This window comes from Gopherus flavomarginatus, chromosome 19, assembly GCF_025201925.1.
Source record: "Gopherus flavomarginatus isolate rGopFla2 chromosome 19, rGopFla2.mat.asm, whole genome shotgun sequence".
NCBI classification, from domain to species: domain Eukaryota; kingdom Metazoa; phylum Chordata; order Testudines; family Testudinidae; genus Gopherus; species Gopherus flavomarginatus.
The window spans coordinates 7,212,931-7,233,855 of NC_066635.1; the positions used below are offsets into that span (position 1 = coordinate 7,212,931).

Sequence of the window (20,925 nt, forward strand, 5' to 3'; positions counted from 1 at the left end):
GTGGATAGGGGGAAAGCAGTAGATGTGGTATATCTTGACTTTAGGAAGGCTTTTGATACTGTCTCGCATGATCTTCTTATAAACAAACTAGGGAAATACAGCCTATACGGAACTACTATAAAGTGGATGCAAAACTTGTTGGAAAACTGTTTCCAGAGAGTAGTTATCTGTGGTTCACAATCAAGCTGGAAGACCATATCAAGTGCGGTCCCACAGGGATTGGTCCTGGGTCTGATTCTGTTCAATATCTTCATTTATCATATAGATAATGATATAAAGAGTACACTTATAAAGTTTGTGGATGATACCAAGTTAGGAGGAATTGCAAGTGCTTTGGAGGACATGATTAAAATTCAAAATGATCTGGATAAACTGGAGAAAAGTAGGGACAAACTGGAGAAAGTCCAAAGGACAGCAACAAAAATGATTATAGGGCTAGAAAACATGACCTTTGAGGAAAGACTGTTTAGTCTGGAGATGAGAAGACTGATGGGGGACAGAGTAGCAGTTTTCAAGTACATAAAAGGTTTTTACGAGGAGGAGGACAAAAAATGTTCTTGTTAACCTCTAAGAACAAGACAAGAAGCAATGGGCTTAAATTGCAGCAAGGGAGGTTTAGGCTGGACATCAGGAAAAGCTTTCTAACTGTCAGTTATGCATTGGAACAAATTGTCTAGGGACACTGAGTCATTTCCCTTATTGGAGGTTTTTTAAGATTACACAAACACCTGTCAAGAATGGTCTAGTTATTACGTAGTCCTGCCTTGAGTAGAGGGGACAGGACTAGATGACTTACTGACCCTTCCAGTCCTACACTTGTATGCAGGGCTTTGGAGCTGTGCTTTGGCTTCACTCCAGCTCCAGGCAAAAACCTGAAGTTCCACTGCTCCGGAGCTGCTCTGCACTCCAGCTCGGGGCTCCAGTCCAAAGCCCTGTTTGTAGGACACTATAAATGGGACTCAGATCCTCCAAAGTTCCAGATCGTCTGTCCCCAAGGCAGCCTAAGGCTATGTCTACACTACAGCTGGGATTGACACACTGAGATCCATCCACCAGTGGTCGATTTAGCGGGTCCAGTGAAAACCTACCAAATCGACAACAGATTGCTCTCCGGTTGACCCCTGTACTCTACCCTCGACAAGAAGACTAAAGTAAGTCAATGGGAGAGTTTCTCCCATCGACCCTCTGAGCTGTAGACTCCGCGGTAATGTGACTTAAAGTACATCGACTCCAACTACATTATTCATGTAGCTGGAGTTGCATAGCATAGATCGACTTACCGTGGTAGTGTAGACATAGCCTAAGTATTCTAAGCATCTCCAGATATACTCTATTCTTCCCAGCCAACAACCATGCCCTTCGTGGAGATGGGCTTACTCTCCCAGGGCCATAGGAACGAGTCTTGTGTTCCTCTGACTTCTGGAGTCCTTGATCCTCTTGCCCATCCCATCGCAGTAGGTATTTACTAGTGAATGACAATGCTGTGCGTTTCACTGCTCATGCCACCTACTGCTCTGCCTTCAAGTCATTGTTGTGCTCAGGTCCCTTCTAACTACAGCTGAACGTGGATCCCACGTACCCTGTGTTAATCTGCCTCCTGCCTAGGGAATATCTGGAACACAAGCAAACTAAGTGGCAAGAATTAACAGCCTGTAGGATTTGATCCTCCACACCCATAAGTAGCATAGAGCAAGAGTGGAGATTTGCATCTGTACATCCATCTCAGCAGGGGCTGAGGCACAATCAGCAGAGCAATACACAGTGGAATCAGTGCAGTGACCCAGCACCTGTGTCAATATGCCTTTCTCCATGCATGTGGAAGACCCAAATGGCATGTGTTGGAAAGTGGAGTCTAGACATGGCTAGGGCAATGATGCCAAACCCTCATCCACGCAATGGAAATTAGGGAGCAGAGTAGCCATTTTCTTGAATTTCTGTGCCATGCAGCTCCATCCAACTTCCCAGTATGAAAAGCAGCACCATGCTAAACTGAGTGGTTCTCTAACCTGTCTTCAGCCTCCCACCGCAGCCTCTAATCAGCAGTAACCCTTTAACTATACTTATTTGAAATATGTATAGTTAAGGCAGTCCAACCCTTAGTGTGGATGCAGTAATCACTTACATAAAGATGCTTTTCCCCATAAATTTAGGGGAAAATACACCCCACACATACTGAAACAGTTAAATTTAAGAAGAGAAAGAAGCTTTACTATAGTGAAGGTTGAAAGTTGCTTACTGTTTAACGGACTATTCTTAAGTGCTCTAAAATCCACATGCTGACTCAGATTGTTTTTAAATTTGCTATGCCCAACAGGTGCAGAGTAGGGATAGAGGTCCAAATCTGGGGTCATTTGAATAAGAGGTTCCTGAGATACAGCACTCTTAAAAAAAAAAAAAAAAAAAAAAGAAGTGTTTTAATAAAATCAACCCCCCCCCCCCCCCGCCAAGCTTTTTTGGAGCACATCTGGGGCTTAAACTATGGCTCTAATCCTTCCCAAACTTATCACAGTTGTTTGGGATTTATCTCAGCTAGTGCATGGCACCCACTGTACCTGTGGGCTGGTTATGTTAAAGAAATTATTCAGGGTTAAGTTAGGCACTCCAGAGCAGGGTTTCTGTAGCTTCAGCCAAAGGGTACGTCTACACTGCAACTGGGGCTGCATGTGTAGGCCTAATCTGAGCTAACTCACTAAAACTAGCCGTGTAGCCACAGTAGCACAGGTGGCAGCATGGGCCAGCTGTAGGAGTGCATACACAAGGTTCCAGGTGGGACTGTCTGTGGCAGCTAACTCACACCACTACTGTTAGTGCTAGTTTGAGCGAGCTAACTCAAATCAAAAGGTAACTCACGTATGTCTGCACATGCCACAATTACGTCCTCTGAGTGCTGCGGAAACACACCCAGAGACAATGAAATGCACATGCACAGCAAGACTGAAGGCTTTTAAAGTGCCAGACTGTTTCCAGGCAGTCTGCTGTCACAGGGCTTGTCTACACTTGAAACACTGCAGAGCTACAGTTGCATAGCTGTAGTGCTTCAATGTAGACACTCAATACAGCAACAGGGGATGTTCTTCCATCATCTTAGTTAATCCACCTCCCCAAGAGGCAGTAGCTAGGTCAATGGAAGAATTCTTCCATCAACCTAGTGCTGTCTACGCCAGGGGTTAGGTCAGCTTAACAGTATTGCTCAGGAGTATGGATTTTTCACACCCCCGAGTGACATAGATGGGTCAATGTAACTGTAGAGTGCAGACCTGGCCATAGTAACTGGGTGGCCCAATGACAAATGCTGTGGTCAGTGCACCAAAGTCAGTGCTTAATTTGTGCCAGCACTTCCCAGGGCTGAGCCCCAGCACCTCTAGGCTTGGCGGCACCTACCTCAAGCTGGTACATACACTACTCACAGCCTCACCACCTTCCCAACCTCCTCATGATCCTCCAAGGTTAACAGGGGCCCTGCGTGGCAAAAAGAAGAGTGGAGCTGATGTGCATGTGAGGGGGCCTGGAGCAGCAAAAGGTATGGGGATGAACAATGGGTGATGGAAGGAATGTTGGAGCAGTACTAGAGCAATGAAGAAAAGATGGGGATGAAAAGAAGGGTGTCAAATGTGCAGTGGGGAATGTCAGGAGGCTTCAGCTCTGTCCTCCTCCCAAATGCTCCACGTCATTCACTCCATATTTGTCTCGCACTTCAAAAAACACCCTCAATGACTCCACATCACTCCCTGCATTCCCTCTCCTGCTCCTCAACTTGCGGGTCCCATTCCAACCACCACCTGTTCATGGGGAGGAGGGAGATGCCGAGATGCCGTAGAGTCAGTGAAGGGACTAACATGCAGCTAGTGCATTCTGTGGTTGAAATAATCATTGCCAAAGAGCTCAAGGCAAAAGAGGCAGAGAGCTGGGCTTTGGTACATGCAGATGCTGAGATTTATTTATTTATTTTAAGGAAATTAAACAGCCCAAAACTTAACACAGAGCTACCACTGCCTAGTGGGTATCTCAAGCCCTTCAGAACCACAGAATTCTTTTATGAGAGGGGTAGCCGTGTTAGTCTGGATCTGTAAAAGAAGCAAAGAATTCTGTGGCACCTTATAGACTAACAGACATATTGGAGCATGAGCTTTCGTAAGTGAATACCCACTTCGTCGGATGCATCCGACGAAGTGGGTATTCACCCATGAAAGCTCATGCTCCAATACGTCTGTTAGTCTATAAGGTGCCACTGGACTCTTTGCTTCTTTTACAGAATTCTTTGTGATTTTTACAGATCCAGACTAACACGGCTACCCCTCTGATTCAGAACATTTTGTTCAGCTACACTCAAACCTCTGAAAATAGAAAATCCAAGTTAAAGAATACGTCACCTCTGAAACACTACCTTAACTCTGCCGCCTTTGAGCAAAACCTGACATGCCAATAACACATACTAACATTCTACCCTTACAGATGTTACAGGACACTCAGGGAACAGGATATGTGAGCAGTGCCCAACAAAGCCTAACATCTTATCTTTGTTATAGCAAGACTCAAGTGTAGGTCAGGCATAGCAAACAGGAGCTACCTACACCTGGCCTACAGGCCAACTCTGAGCCTACTCCATGAAAATCAGCTTAGACTTGCTAAATGTTACAACCCCTTCACCCTTCCCAGAGGATTCCTTCTGACACACTGCCTTCATACCCCTCATTAACCCAGAGATGACTGCCATATGTCACCACATTACTGATGATCCACATAACAAAAACACTTCTGTACATTTCATATTACAGTAATAGTTAGGCCAACCTGCTCCAACTAAATCCTCTACTATCCAATACTACTACACACCTAGCACAATGAACCTAGCTGGAGTGCACTCACATCGCTGGAACACAAACAATGGCACACTCTCCCAGAATTTCCTTATGTTTACTTGTTATGGCACCCTCTCCCTTCCTGAACCATTGCCAGTGGCTATTACTAGCTCCAGGGGGACAGAGGTAAAGCTGTGCAGCAGGGATAGAGTGTACCATAAGTTTGTATTTCCTGATTTCCAGAGGTCTGAGTGTAGCGGAATTCAGTGTTCTGAAGGGCACCAAGCACCACTAGGCAACCTTAACTCTCTTAATGAAGCTTTAGGACATTTAACCTGTACAAAACTGTATGTACCTGCAAACTAAGGACTAGTCTTCAAACAGAAATAATGCCTTTGAAAGGTGCAAATTGCCCAATTCTTCTCAATGAGGTGTTTCTAAAGTCTGGTGACAAAGTAATGTCAGTTTTAGCTATTTCAACACTAACCGTTTCAATAGAAACTTTCAGCTACTCTGAGATAAGGGTGTGGTATAGGAGGGAGGTTATAGAAGAGAGTGTGGTGGTGTTATGGACAGAGCTTGAGAGAGTGCCAACATTTTTACTCCCTGTCTGAGCCCAGGGCAGGAAGATGGATGAGATACCTTCTCCAGCTCTAATTTCTAACACAGATATAATTAAAAATGGAAACACATGGGAAGGGAATATTTATTAAATGTATAAAATGAAAATATGCCTTAAGGTACTGTCCGAGATTGGAGGCAGCATGGAGTCTGACCACCACCAGTAGGCGCTCTAAGAGGCACTGCACTGGGCCAGATTCTCCCACTGCAGGATGAGTAACTTCCATTGATTTCAGTGGGACCTGCTCATATCTTGCAAGAGGGGGAAAAGAATAAGGCTCATTGTAATTTGGGATGGAATAGAATGCCAGTGGCATGTGAAGGGGGTATAACAGATGCAGGGAAGCTAGTCACACCCTTCTCTTGTGTGCTGGGGTTGAACGTATCTCACCTATACCAGAGTTCATAGTTTGTAAAGTTAATAGTTTTGAATATAATATTTCTTCTCTCAAAGGCTACCCGCTCCATACGTATAACTCTTATTGATATTAATGGGTGTCCTGCATTCTCATCAAGAAGAGAGCATACCCCTTTCCAGATGTCTAAATATATTAAATCCCCTTCCTGGGGGAAGACGTTGCCTAAATTGCAACAAACTTAGCCAAAATTGATCATTTACACATTTGCACAAAGCAAAGAAACAAAATCTAACAGCACCATTGTTGTTCCAAACTGCTCAGTATTTTCTTTTGCAGTTTAGGATCGTAACACAAGATTAAAATAAAGTGTGTAAAGCCTTTTTCTGTGTTCATGTTAAAGAAAAAAAACCCTCCACTGGCAGCTGCTGAGAGAATGTTAAAGATAACAATTATCTAGTGGAAATATTAGATTTGCTACACATTGTCTGTTACATACAATTGTTTAATGGGGCTTTTATTGGAAAGCTGCAAAGCTTTGGGCCTAAATCAATGAGATGAAAGCTCTGAATTTTGATGTATGCTGTTGACTTCCACAACGCAGAGCAATTTGTAATAGCTTTGCCTCACTGTTGTTTTCAAAGCTCCTGCTACATCACAAGCATTTATTTCTGACCACAAAATTACATTTATTCAACAGAAAGCAGCTCAGGGTCTTTAAGAGGTTAACTTCTGGAGTGCTTGGCTGCTCTCCAGCCTCTGTACTAGCATCAGTGCTAATGCAACAGCACACAACAGCACTCAGGCTAGCCATGATTAATAGACTGCTGAATACGCTGCTTTCCACATACACACACTTTTCATTCCCCTGCTTCCATAGATCATGGACTTATCCTCAAAATATCTGACTGAAATTGAATTTGGCTTCTCTCTCAACCGTTCATTTCCTATGTTATGCAAGGTTATATCCTTTTCTGCATGAGCAGAACCAAACCAGCTGCAGCTTTTGAGAAGAAAATGTGTTTTCAATTATGAAGTTGGCCTGAATACTGAACCAATTCTAATTGAGCCATCATGGAGTGAACTTACAGGAAAGAAATCATATGAATCAGGTTTGTAAATTTCACAAAAGGAAATTTAAAAAGAAAAGAAAAGATTGATATTAGCCAAGGAATATTCCTATAAAATGCAGGGGATAAGAACAGATGACTGAACTTTTTTAGGCTATTCTGTTTAGGAACTCATTAAAGCACCCTTTCACTGGTATGATTAGTAGTTCCAGTACACCAGTCTGGTCATATTTTCAGCTCCTTTGTCTGCATATAGACAATTACTAAATTATTCTACTGACCAAATCAATAGCTTAAAGAGCAATTCAGCTAAGCACTGAGCCAGAGTGCTCTCATCAGAATGGCAATACATCTAAAACTACTTGTCTTGAAAGAAGAAAACTAGATATGGCAGTCACAGAAGATCACAGTCTACTCTTTCAGAGTATTTGCCTTAAAGGATGCTTCAATTTAAGGATTAGTGTGTTCCTGTTGGACAGTCCTGCTATGCCACATGAAAAGAATGTTAATAACCCCAGGAAATCCTTTCCCAGCCTTAATATCTACTTGATGACATCACAAATATGGATTGAGACATTAAATTTCCACAAAGCAAATTTACTTCTATAACAGAAAGCATAGCCTAAGAACATAAAACTTTATATTTAGGATTTCATGTGCAAGTGTTCATCTGTTTATATAAATGTGATAACCCATTGCAACCTACTATATATTATGTGCAGACAATGTTTATTCAAATGATAACTAGACGGTGTTTCCTTTCTAAGTTGGAAAACAAATTATAATTGGATAATACAACACTCTGGCCATTATTTATTCATTCTGGCTTTTAGGATACTGTGATTGAAGAGTAAACTGGAAGCACCCTCAACTTATTGATTGTAAATAAAGAAAAAAATGATTTAAAAAAAAAAGTTAAGGTTGAAAGTGGAGTTCAGTTGAGTCCAGCTAAGACACCTACAAAATTACGTTCTTTATAAAATTCTATAATTTCTAAAAACACTAATGGGCCCTGTTGTTCTATTAATTCTTCATCCCTCCCTCTCATACCACCTCATTTACATCATCTCACAAGCTTAAGTGTGCCGCCTAAAGTTTCCACAAACATATACAAGTCAAATAACTAACTTAGCAGTTTTGAAGCACAAAGCTTTTTGTGGATTTTAAAAGGAGGGCTTATAAGAGAAATCCAAATGCAATCTTAATTATGGAATGAATATCATAATAAAAACAACAATATACTTCAAGTAGACTGTCTATTCCCAAATAAGTCAAGAAGTTTAAAACTGTTCTGTATTATTTTTTCATTTTAGTTTGATATCCTGTTTTTTCATCCATGTTACTGTAATTGTAACACTACTGTTGAGACTCAATGTATTCTATGGTTAGGCTCACAGAACAAACGTGTGATAAAATCACCACTATACTATGTATTTCAGAACCTTAAGAACTTCATTTTTTTCCCCTTTAGCTAGCAATCCCCCACATGAACCCTGCTTTAATAGGTTTTCTTATTGTATTTGTTTTAAGTACATTTGTGAACTTACAGTATCCTAAATTCTATTTCAGAAGGCTTTTACATTCAATGTTACCATGAAAAATTTGCAGTTCCAAGATCCGCAGATGAAAACAGCTCTTTCAAGCAACTAATGGAAACTGGATATTTGGTAACAAACAGTTTCCATCTGCAATTTCCCCTGATTTAGATAAACATCCATAGAAAACAAAACATTCTGGCTGTGTTTTTTATATTTATAAATATCCATCCATATTGTGCAGTGAAATACAAAGAAAACTTGAGAGATCAAACTAAAAGCAAAACATCTACTACTGAAGGAAACCAATGAATATGTTTAAAGAAATTAGCTAACAGCAAGTATATGTGCTTGAATGCTCCACACGTTATGCACAGGGAGGACGGTGAAAACATAAGTGATTTTAAGTTTACCGTCTCCTTCAAGCCATGTCTGGATAACTGATGTCACATGCTCCCTCACTCCAGGATACCTCCCAGCATGAACTATGCTCATGATGTCATAGCAAACATGGAGCCCAACTGGAGCAGAGAGCCATCCTACAGCAGACCTGTAAAGGCTTGTTTCTCCTTATAGGGCAGAAGTTTGCTAAACATTTAATACTACTCTTTTACATGCCAAAGGACAGTCAATGGGTAGTTCCAACAGCATAAGAATATTTTAAAACCCTGCAAAACCATTCTGTATCTAAAGGGGAAAATGACACTTACATGACCCCAAAAAGGTAGTTCCAGAAGGACTACATAGCAATTGTAAAATTACAAATATGATGCATGCTGCAATATCTCTGAGAGTGGGATGAGACGCACAACTTCAGAGGACTTGAAATGGAGGAAAGCTTATGCCTCGAATGCCTCTTGTGCTCTGTGGAGCATCCAGCAAATAAGCTTGTAATAAGTTATTTAATAAGATTAATACTTGCGAACCAACTGTAGATAGTACATTATTTTGTTATTTACTAAAATAATTTCAGATTAAGGCTGATGCACTGTTTTCTAAGAAACACCATGGTTGAGAGTCATCCATGCTATGTTTATATACAATTGACATGATGAGAGTAAAAACAACGAGGCATCCTTGTGGCACCTCAGAGACTAACAAATTTCTTTGGGCATAAGCATAAATTTGTTAGTCTCTAAGGTGCCACTAGGACTCCTCGTTGTTTTGTGCTGATACACACTAACACGGCTACCACTCTGAAACCTGTCATGATGAAGGTAATTATTCTGGAGATAAAAGGAGTTTCTAAGGCCTGTTTTAGGCCCGGTCTACATTGGGGCGCAACTTCAGCTATGTGAATAATGTAGCTGAAGTCGATGTACTTAGATTTACTCACTGCGGTGAGTCAACTGCTGCTGCTCCCCCGTTGACTCTGCCTCCATCTCTCATGGCAGTGGAGTACAGGAGTCAACAGGACAGCGCTCGGGGGTCAAGATGCGATAAATTGACCCCCACTGGATCAATCGCTGCCTGCTGATCCGGTGGGTAGTATAGACCTACCCTTACAGAGATTCACACCAATGTGACAACATAGATGCAGTTACAATAGCACCAGCCCTAATGCAGACATGCTACACTGATGTAAAATGAGGTTTATACTAGCATGTCTTACTCTGGTAATTTACCAGAGCAAATTAAACCAGTACAAACTGTAATTTACATCAGTGCAGTAAGTCTACAGCAGAGGTTTGCTTCGCTGCAACACTGATATATTTATATAAGTGCAAATTTCTCTAAAATAGATAGGACATGTTCAGAGAAGCTTCTTTAAATGTAGCAAGATCAGGGTTTATGACACATACTTGAGCATGCATCATTCCACTCATTAGAGAAAAGTAGTACACATACGTAGACTTCTGTCAATATATTACAAGATGGAAACCAAAGTGAAAGAGTCTTATAGAGCGTTACAATTCATATAAAGCAATGTCAATATGCATGTTCCCATTGTCAAACTGACTTACACAGGTCATTCTTTTTCCTCACGTGTTGCTACTATATAAGGAACTTCATCTGATAAGTTTTTATAATTGTGCTTTGAAAATTAAGTAGTTAAAAAAACATATTGCTTCCAAGCAAAGAAATTATTTCTTGTTTGAGGGACATATTCAGTCGAATGTGCAAAGAATCAGAAATATAACTCTCATTAAAAATAATATGTGCGTGCTTAATTCCCTATGCAGATTGCTGAAAATATACTCCTAAATTTCTCTCCACGCTCTGATGGGAACTGCAACAGTAAAATAAACATTTTACAGCTTATTACACATTTAGCAAGTGTAACCCATGCCTGTTGGGTGTGGTGCCCTGTCCCTGTCTAGTGCCACCTAGACATTAAACGCCACATGGCTGTAGCAGACTCATTCGCTCATGCAGTTGATGCCCATACACTAAGTTTCAGAGGTCCTAGGTTCGATCCCGCCTGCTAACGACCCAGGTTTGTCAGTATTACAAGCGTGGGCTCCTCCCAGCTTATCAGCTGGGAAGTCTCTGAAGCTCAGGATGGGCTTTCCTCAACTAGGGGAAAGATGTAACCTATGCCTGCTCAGGACTGCCTGGAGTGGGAGAAGTGAGGCAATTTGCCCTGGGCCCCGCAGGGGCCCTGTGAGCCGCTTCAGGTTTTAGGCGACGGGCCCTGCACTCGCTCCAGGTCTTTGGTGGTGGGTTCTTCAGTGCAGCGGAAGACTTGGAGTGAGTGAAGGACCCACTGCTGAAGTGCTTCCGACGCCTCGGAGCGCCGCCCAGTGAGTACAAGCGCTACAAGCAGCGGGAAAAAGAAAAAAAAAGCCGTGATTGGCAGCACTTAGGCTGTTCTACCACCGCCACTTCATTCTTTGGCGGCAATTTGGCAGCGGAGCCTTCTCACCGCTGAATTGCCACTGAAGACCAGTTCTGCCACAGGCCTCCTGAATCCTCTGGGCGGCCCCATGCCTGCTAGATTAATGAGTCTGCTACAGCCTTAACTAAAAACCACATGGCTTTTAGCTCACCACCTTTTAGACTGCCTAGATGTTAATGTGTCTGCTACAGCCATGTGGCTTTTAGCTCATATAGTAGATGCTCAAAGGGTGGTGATGGATGGCAGGAGAGAGATCACTTGATCATTACCTGTTAGGTTCACTCCCTCTGGGGCACCTGGCATTGGCCACTGTCAGTAGACAGGATATTGGGCTGGATGGACCTTTGGTCTGAACCAGTACAGCCATTCTTATGTTCATACACTAAGCTTCAGAGGTCCCAGGTTTGATCCCGCCCACCAACGACCAGGGTCTATCAGCATTACACAACTGCAGCTGTGGTACATTCTTTGAGGTAAGATATCTACAACACATAAGGTATGAAGTTACAGCCACTACTTACAGCTTCTGATGCACTAATTTTTATTATTATTATTATTAAGAAGTACGAGTTTAAATTTAAAATCTGATTTTTTTCTAAATAAAAATTTAACCTTTCTTATGGTGTAAGATCACATATAAATAGTTCCTGTTTTTCTTGTAACAGAATTAATTGATTATTTTGTTGTATTTCCAGAATTCTTCACAGTAGACAGACCGATGAGTCTTCTGCACTAGCACTTTTCTTCACATTTCTCAGTGTGGCTTCCACAGGTGCTTGCACTAGTGGAAGCACTAGTACACACTGGCCACTGACATTTTTATCAGTGCATTTCAGAGCTCTGCTCAGAGCAGGTCTAGTTGACACAGGTTAAAAACACTGGTGGGTTGCTCTACACAGTCCATCTTTGCCTCTGGTGTGGTAGCAATGCCATGCAACCAAGGGAAACCAGAAGAAAAGTACCAGTGAAGAAACAGGAATTGTTAACATGACTCTGCAGTTCAGACTCTGGGGGTATGAATTTCAGCATGGACTAGCTTGGTGCTCTGTAACTCCCCCACCTGGACACAACAGGCACAAAATGAAAGCTATCTAGTTCACATTAACTTTTCAGTCCTGTTTAAAGAACACTATGGCCAGATCTACATTATAAATGGACATCAGTATAACTATGTTGCTCAGAGCTATGAACACTCCCAAGCAACGTAGATATACTGACCTAACATCCAGTGTAGACGGCACTATATCAACAAGAGGGCTTCTCCCATCGACACAGCTACCGCCTTTCACTGAGGTGGATGCACCGCTGCAGCGTTTTTGGTGTAGACCGACTCTAACTTAAGGTGAACTAGGCACCTTTTGGTTCACACCCACAGCATCCACACAGGGGAGTTTCAGCACAGCACACCAGCGAGCACTGCAATTCACATCACTGTCATCCAAACTGCAGGGCTGTGCAGACATAGCCTTAGAGCATATTACTTTTTAAAGTGTTACAGCCTGATCCAAAAGCCATTAAAATCAATACAAAAATTCCACTTAAGCCTAACTACTGTTTGGGAAAACACCACCTGCAACGAGTGCTTTACTGTCCGCCACAGTCAAAACCTACAACTCTGCAGCAGGCTGCAACCTCCTTTCCCATAGGAAAGGACCTCACATCAAAATACTTACAGGTTGAAACTGTGACTTTTCTTAAGACAAAAATGTCTCTGGGAACAGAAGTAGCAGCAATGGTGTTAGAACTTTCTGTAATTATTTTTTCTTCCAAGTATCATCTATAAACATTAGGGTCCAACAAGCTCTTTTAGAGTCTAATGTTTCAACTTTGAGGGAAAATTTACACGTTACATATTCTATACATTGTTGTCCCTCTTCAGTGTAAACCTATATATATTTTATACATGCACATTACATAATATACATAACATTTACATTATATTTAAGACCTACATGGCTTAGGACCTACCCCAGATACAGAGTCTCTCCCCACTATGTTACAGCTGAGATCAGCGGGATCCCCTGACCTGAAGCCTCACTGTTACAAATGAAAGGGGGCTGCTGGCAGTGTTCTCTGTGAGGGCCACTCCCTCCTCCAAACTTTGAAACTGGCTCCGGACCTTAATCCATAATAGCATGAAATTCAAGGCACATTGTAAAGCTCATCTTTTTTTTCCAGGCATTTGAAAATGGGGTGGAAGGATTGTGATGGGGTGGAAGATTTCAGTTTTTAAGTTGCCTGAGAGCCTACCACCAGTCTATCTTCCATTGTACTGCAGCACTTAGGGTATTTGTAATGTTTTTAGGTTATATCAAGAACTCCTAAAACATATGAACAGATGCCTTTTTTAAGCATTTGTAGAAACCAAAATATATTCCTTTTTCACATACATAAACACACATGGACCCTACTCCTGCAAACTGCTCCATGCTTATGGCGGAGCCCTTGGTCCATACAACCCCACTGAATAGCTACATCACACTAGATTGACAAACGTAGGCAATCAGAAGCGACAAGATAAATTAAAGTATTGTCTCTTACCTCCCCCTGGAAACTCTTCAATAACGGAGCTACCTGTTTGCGCAGGTCCTGCAAGACAAAAGCAAAGGGATTCCATTAGGAAACAGCCATTTAAAAAAAAGAAAGCATATAAAGAATAATTTTGATCAGACTAGAAGTGATTATTAAATATTTAGAATGGAGCAGCATGCTGTCAATCTTTTTTATCCAATTATTTGAATACTGATTTTGAAGCTTGATTGTATTTTATGGAAATGTTTGTTTAATTAGAGGTTAGCTAGAATTCATTCTGAACAGGATCATGTTTCCAATGTAATAGTTTCCAGTTTCGTACACACTTTTGATTGTTGCAAAGGATGATAACTGGTTAAAGACTGTGGTAACGTTGGGCAGGCTGTTAACTCTTTCAATCTTATAAGTGTATTGGAACAGTGAAGTGAATAATGTGATCTGAAGTAAATTTGTGTGTCCACCTGAAAAGCATTCCAACTACAGCCCTGAATTGAAGTCAAAGTCTCCTTTTGACATGTGTGAATTTGCATTAATGGAAGTTTCCTCCTTTTGAGTGTAAGGTCATCAGGGGTCATAGAGTTGCCAACCCTCAGGATTGGCTTGGTGTCTCCCGGAATTGGCACTGATCTCCCGGTGACTATCGAAAGCAATCCAGGGGATTTTAATAGGATATTTTCAGAAAATGACATTACATCATGTTGGGGGGGAAAAATCTTTTGGAAAAAGCTTTAGTCAGAGTTGGCAACCCTAAAGGGCCACCACCTTAATTAAAGACAGTTTGGCTTCGCCTCTATTGAAAATGAGAGATGGTAGCAAGTTTGAAAGAGGGAACTTTTGTAAAGGGCTGCTGCGATTCCAGTGCCTTCAGAACAATGAGAAATAGCAGACATTTTGAAAGTGGGAATTCTTTGTGGTTCTTCTACAGAGAATTCATTATTCGTTAGCCCGTGCTAAAGAAGAATCTTTCAGTTCTGAAGTATGACAACAAATGGCCATTAATCCTTAAAAAAATTAAAAAGGCTTCAGATGTAACCTACACATACTACATGGGGAGTCTATTACTTCACCATCAAGATCATTTAGGACAAAAACCTAGTACAGTGGACTGATAGTACTAAATTTCTTAAAGGACCTTCTTTTAAACTAATTTTAATTCTAACTAACAGAAGTACTTATAAATTCTCAGAAAATTTATTCTATGCCCAAAAAGCAAGTGCTGTAACTGGGAGGAGACTATTCTGTAGATTCTTCAAATAGTGATTTAACCACTTCATTAGCATGAAGTACAAAAGTCAACTATGAAACCATGCATCTGACGAAGTGGGTATTCACCCACGAAAGCTCATGCTCCAAAACGTCTGTTAGTCTATAAGGTGCCACAGGATTCTTTGCTGCTATGAAACCATATGCAGCATTTGTATAGTTTATAGATCTATAATACAGAGACTCCACACAACAACAGTGAGGTGCTGCATTAAGGTTTTATTGGCATAATTTATGGATTAGAAAGTGCCAAAGCCATCCCAAATAAGTATCAGTGAAACTTTATATCACTTCATACAATCATGCCATACGTTTTAATACAAAAATGGTTTTCAACCTTTCTAAAAATTGATTATGGTAATTTTTGTATCCTTCCATCTGTAAAATCAGAGTCCCCTAGTGTCATGGTATAATTCCCCACTCTGAACCTTAGCGTCCAAAAGATGGGGTACCAGCATGAATTCCTCTAAGCTCAATTACCAGCTTAGTACTTGTAGCGCTGCCACCAATCAGGAATTCCAGTGCCTGGTACACTCCGGTCCCCACAAAACCTTGCCCGGGGATCCCCAAGACCCAGTCCCTCTGGATCTTAACACAAGGAAAGTAAACCCTTTCCCTCACCGTTGCCTCTCTCAGGCTTCCCCTCCCTGGGTTACCCTGGAAGATTACTGTGATTTAAACTCCTTGAATCTTGAAACAGAGAGGAAAATCCACCTTCCCCCCTCTTTCTCTCTCCTCCTCCCAGACTCTCCCTGAGAGAGAAAGTAATCCTAACACAGAGAGAAAATAACCTCTCTCTCCCCCTTCCCTTCTTTCTCCCCACCAATTCCCTGGTGAATCCAGACCCCGTCCCCTGGGGTCTCACCAGAATAAAAAAAAACAATCAGGTTCTTAAACAAGAAAAGCTTTTAATTAAAGAAAGAAAAACAGTAAAAATTATCTTTGTAAATTTAAGATGGAATATGTTACAGGGTCTTTCAGCTATAGACACTGGGAATACCCTCCCAGCCTAAGTATACAAGTACAAATTAAAATCCTTTCAACAAAATACAAATTTGAACTCCTTCCAGCCAAATACACATTTGCAAATAAAGAAAACAAACATAAGCCTAACTCGCCTTAACTACCTAGTACTTACTATTCTGGACATACAAGAGACTGTATCAGAGAGATTGGAGAGAAACCTGGTTGCAAGTCTGGTTGCTCTCAGAACCCAGAGAGAACAACCACCAAAATCTAACAGCACACACAAAAACTTCCCTCCCTCAAGATCTGAAAGTATCCTGTTCCCTGATTGGTCCTCTGGTCAGGTGACAGCCAGGCTCACTGATCTTGTTAACCCTTTACAGGCAAAAGAGATATGAAGTACTTCTGTTCTATTAACTCTTACTTATCTGTTTATGACACTCAGTTATAGTGAATATCAAAGTCAGAAAAACGTCTAAAAATTATCTTTTTAAAAATAAATTTAAACATCACAATTTCAATGTTCAATATCTTAGAGACTTCTAGAGAGCCGAGTCCTCTTAGAAAGCCAGGAATTTTGCCTTTCCAATGGTGAAAAGCCTTTTCTTTTAACCCTTGCTCTGCAAGATATCAGATCTGAAATTTTTCACTGGTCCAGAACTGAATTTTGCCCATCCTGGATCTTACGTGAGTGTAATTTCTTGGAGGAAATGGAACAATTCTCTGGCAGATTATTTGTTTTTAAATGGCAGTTGTTTGAAGCCATTTAATATTCCAATTCTCTGAATCTGTTTCAGAGGGTTGATATATCAGAAGTCCCAACTGGGATGGATTAGTGCCCAGAATGCAGGTGAATGTGTCAAAGACAAATGATTAGTTTAAGAACTACATTGTAAGTATAATTTATCACACAGTCTTTCAATTTCATTACATGGCTTTGCACTGTATCATATGGCTATTACCTTACAGTACACATCCATCTCATGATAAGAATACTGTGGTAGCCATATAAAACTCTCTTTAGCACCTAACTAAAACAACACTAATTAGAGCACTGATAGTTCAGTCCTAGAATCATAGAATATCAGGGTTGGAAGGGACCTCAGAAGATCATTTAGTTCAACCCCCTGCTCAAAGCAGGACAAATCCCCAGTTTTTTTTAAACCTCCGTTCCCTAAATGGCCCCCTCAAGGACTGAACTCACAACTCTGGGTTTAGCAGGCCAATGCTCAAACAGTCCAAAGATGACTGTGAAGGATAATAAAAGTGATCAGGAAACTGGGTGAACAGGCAACACAATGGCAGATGAAATTCTATGTTGAAAAATGCAAAATAATGCACACTGGAAAACATAATCCCAACTATATGTACAAAATGATGGGATCTAAATTAGCTGTTACCACCCAAGAAAGATCTTGCTGTCATTGTGGATAGTCCTCTGAAAACATCTGCTCAATGTGCAGCAGCAGTCAAAAAAGCTAACTACATTAGGAACCATTAGGAAAGGGATAGATAATAAGACAGAAAATATCACAATGCCACTATAGAAATCCATAGTATACCCACACCTTGAATACTGCATGAAGTTCTGGTCATCTCATTTCAACAAAGATATATTAGAATTGGAAAAGATACAGAGATGGGCTACAAAAATGATTACAGACATGGAACAACTTCCATACAAGGAGAGATTAAAAAGAATGGGACTCTTTAGTTTAGAAAAGAGATGAATATGGGGGGGTTGGGATATGAGAATAAGTCTATAAAATCATGAATGATATGGAAAAAGTAAATAAGGAAGTGTTGTTTACTCCTTCACATAAAACACAAGAACCAGAAGTCACCCAATCAAATTAAAAGGCAGACAGTTTAAAACAAACACAAGGAAGTACTTCTTCACACAACACACAGTCAACCCGTGAAACTTGTTGTTAGGAGGATGTTGTGAAGATCAAAAGTACAACTGAGTTCAAAAAAGAATTAGGTAAGTTCATGGAGAGTAGGTCCATCAATGGCTATTAGTCAATACAGTCAGGGACACAACACCACCATGCTCTGAGTGTCCCTAAATCTCTGACTGCCAGAAGCTGGGATTGGATGATAAAATGTCTCTGTTCTGTTCATTTTCTCTGAAGCATCTGGCACTGGCCATTGCTGGAAGACAGGATACTGGGCTAGATAGACCATCAGTATGACTCACTATGGCCATTCTTATGTGTTTTAGAACAAAGACTTCAGTGAGATTTTTCTCCTTGGGGCACTTAGAAGTGCTATTGGTATCTACATGCTTGCTGATATTTTTCCTCTGATCTATTTTGTTGTCTATTCTGTAGTGGTGTGACAGTACATTTCTCTCTTCTGTGGCGCCAACTTGTGTAAGTTTTATGATTTCTCTCTCCATGATCTTCGCCTAGTCAATAATGGGGTTTTAGCTCAGTTGCATTTCCCAATTTTTAGCTGCCATGTGACACCAGAATGCAGTACTCTGCTATGTAACTTCAATTACATGTTTTATTTGTATCCAGTTGATGAAAAAAGTTAACAAAAAAAAATAAAAATAAAAGTTTGGGTCATGGGCCAAGACTTGCATACCAAGTTTTAGTTTACAAAAAGGTTCTAAACTTTTGAGAAACAAAGATTTATCACAGAAACACTTGCATCCTTTTTACTTTTTTGACCTGTATAATTATATTACTCAAGCAAAGAGGTAGCATTTTGTAAAATAAATATCCCAACCCCCCCAAAAGGTGAATTCTTTGTCCCTAGTAATTCCTCTGAATTTAGAGATTCATTTGTGATGTCTTCGCACAGCCAAACTGGTGACAGCACTGCACACTGAAGTACAGGAGATTTGGATTCAGCACCTCCCTCAAATCACTGATTTGCAAAATGCTGAAGATCAAGCACAGTGCAAAGTTTTTTGCTTAAAGCTTCAGGTATAAAGGTTAAAATCAGTTCATGCAGAAGGTAGATCTGAAAATAATGGAGTATCATGATGTTAAAGTGAGATAAATCATGGCCAGGTCCATAGACAGGGAAAACAAAAGTTGCTGTTTGCCAGACCTGTCTTAGCCAATCTGCTACTAAGCAAGTCCTTCTAAAACTACCACCGTAACATCAATCTTTCCTGAAACACTGTATATATGAGTTTAGGACCATTCACCTGGTGGGTCTCAGAAGAGAGCCGTCTACTGAATTGTACACTCTAGCACATACTTGATTGTGCGAAGATGGGATTTGCAGTGCCCCTGATTTGGCTGTAACAGGACCTCACAGAGATGCTGCTGTTTCCATATTAACCTTTAATAGGAAGGAGGAGATTATTTTCATGGGAGGGAAAGAAAATGGGGGTGGCTGGCACCCAGAGGAAGAGAAAGGCCGGTCATCAGGCTATAAGGGGGAAAAAAGGTCAAACACAAATTTGATCCCCAACCTCCCCCATTCCTGAGCAACATGTGGGCAACTTAAATATCCTAGGTTTGTATTTCACAAATCTGGTACTACTGCTTGCAATGTGTTATGTGATTCTGACTAGTTAACAGTAAAAGTCTGAAGGATTTATTACATCACAACACAAAAACAGCAGACATTTAAAATAGGTCAGAATTTAAAGTATCAAAGCACTAATAAATACTTCAGGCTAACAAAGCTTCTATTTTAAGAAGAAAAAAGCTTCATCTCAAAGTATAGCATAAGGTTCAAATGAAACCCTGGTGTAACTAAAAGCATCCGGAAAATTGTGCTTGCTACACCAATTCTGAATTTGGCCCTTGAGTCATTTTAAAAATGAACTGTGAAATTTTTTGAGTAATTGTTTAAAATTCCAGTTAAACAACAGATTACAATTTATATACAAATACAGATATATTTACAACTGGAAACGTGGCTCTTCATTCACCAACCGCCAAGGTTCTAACGTTAGACTTCCAAATGCATCCTCCAAGTAATCAAAATTCTAACAAGCAGGATTACATGACATGGTGGCAAAAATACTTGTGCCACATTTATTCTACAGCTTCCACCATCAGTAAAACTATGCTTACAAAATTTCCTATTGTAGATGCACCCTGTGAGTGTATACAACATTCCCTTTATGGGCTCTGACATTCAAAGTGATTCAGCCAATGCGCTACTAGGGGTGCTATTGAATTGAGGACCAATTATACACAGTCTTTGGGCTTACTGCAATGGTAGTCACTTAATACAGGCAATTAAACATGTAAGAGGCTTTCATACCTTGGAATGGTAGCTAAGGGCAATAAAGGCGTGGCACTTAACACTCTTCATCTTATCTCCTTTCATGTAACAAAACTTTCAGAAGAATGACCAAAAAAAATCTTCTATTCTGCTCCAGTATTTTAAAAACACCCAAAATAAGTGCATCTTTGAGAGGAATGGTAAGGAAACTGAACAACAGAGAGTGTCACACATCAGAAGAAATGACTATGCATCTTCACCTGCTAGTTATTTTTGCAAACTGTTTTAGTTTGGTCTAGTAGTTTTATAAGCGCTTACTAGGCTAATTGGCACTAAAACTTCAGACATCTCATAAAAGAAAGGAAGTAAAAATAAAACTACAAATGTAGTCAGAACTACGTATGCCCCGAGTCACCAGCTATATTACTCCTGCTAGATTTATTTTTGGCAGTCTGAGAAATTACTTACCAGACTATGGCTCCAAATATTATACTAATGTCAGATATAATTCTACTTTCTTTGTCCTAAACTGAACAGACAAAAATAAGGACGCTCAATTCTGACCCATGGGAATCTGTAATGTTGGTTAGCAAGGACATCATATGATTTATTATCCTTTTAAAATGTAGTGGCCTTTACTGTCTGGATTGTGATCAAAATGGGAGATGCAACCAAATCCAGCCCTCATACACAGCTCTGTAGCAAATCACTGTGATCCAACACTACAGCTAGAAAGGGTACATTCAA

The 20,925-nt window shown here is 40.6% G+C and overlaps 1 protein-coding gene across 3 annotated transcripts in view; it reads right to left on the minus strand.

The window, feature by feature from the left end:
- The window catches only part of CUX1 (cut like homeobox 1), a 401,218-nt gene that overhangs the window by 225,942 nt on the left and 154,351 nt on the right, over positions 1-20,925 (minus strand). For all 3 annotated transcript variants that reach the window (XM_050929095.1, XM_050929093.1, XM_050929094.1), the window contains exon 3: positions 13,762-13,809. In XM_050929095.1, the coding sequence (XP_050785052.1) occupies positions 13,762-13,809 (48 nt within the window). The remainder of the gene's footprint in view (positions 1-13,761; positions 13,810-20,925) is intronic.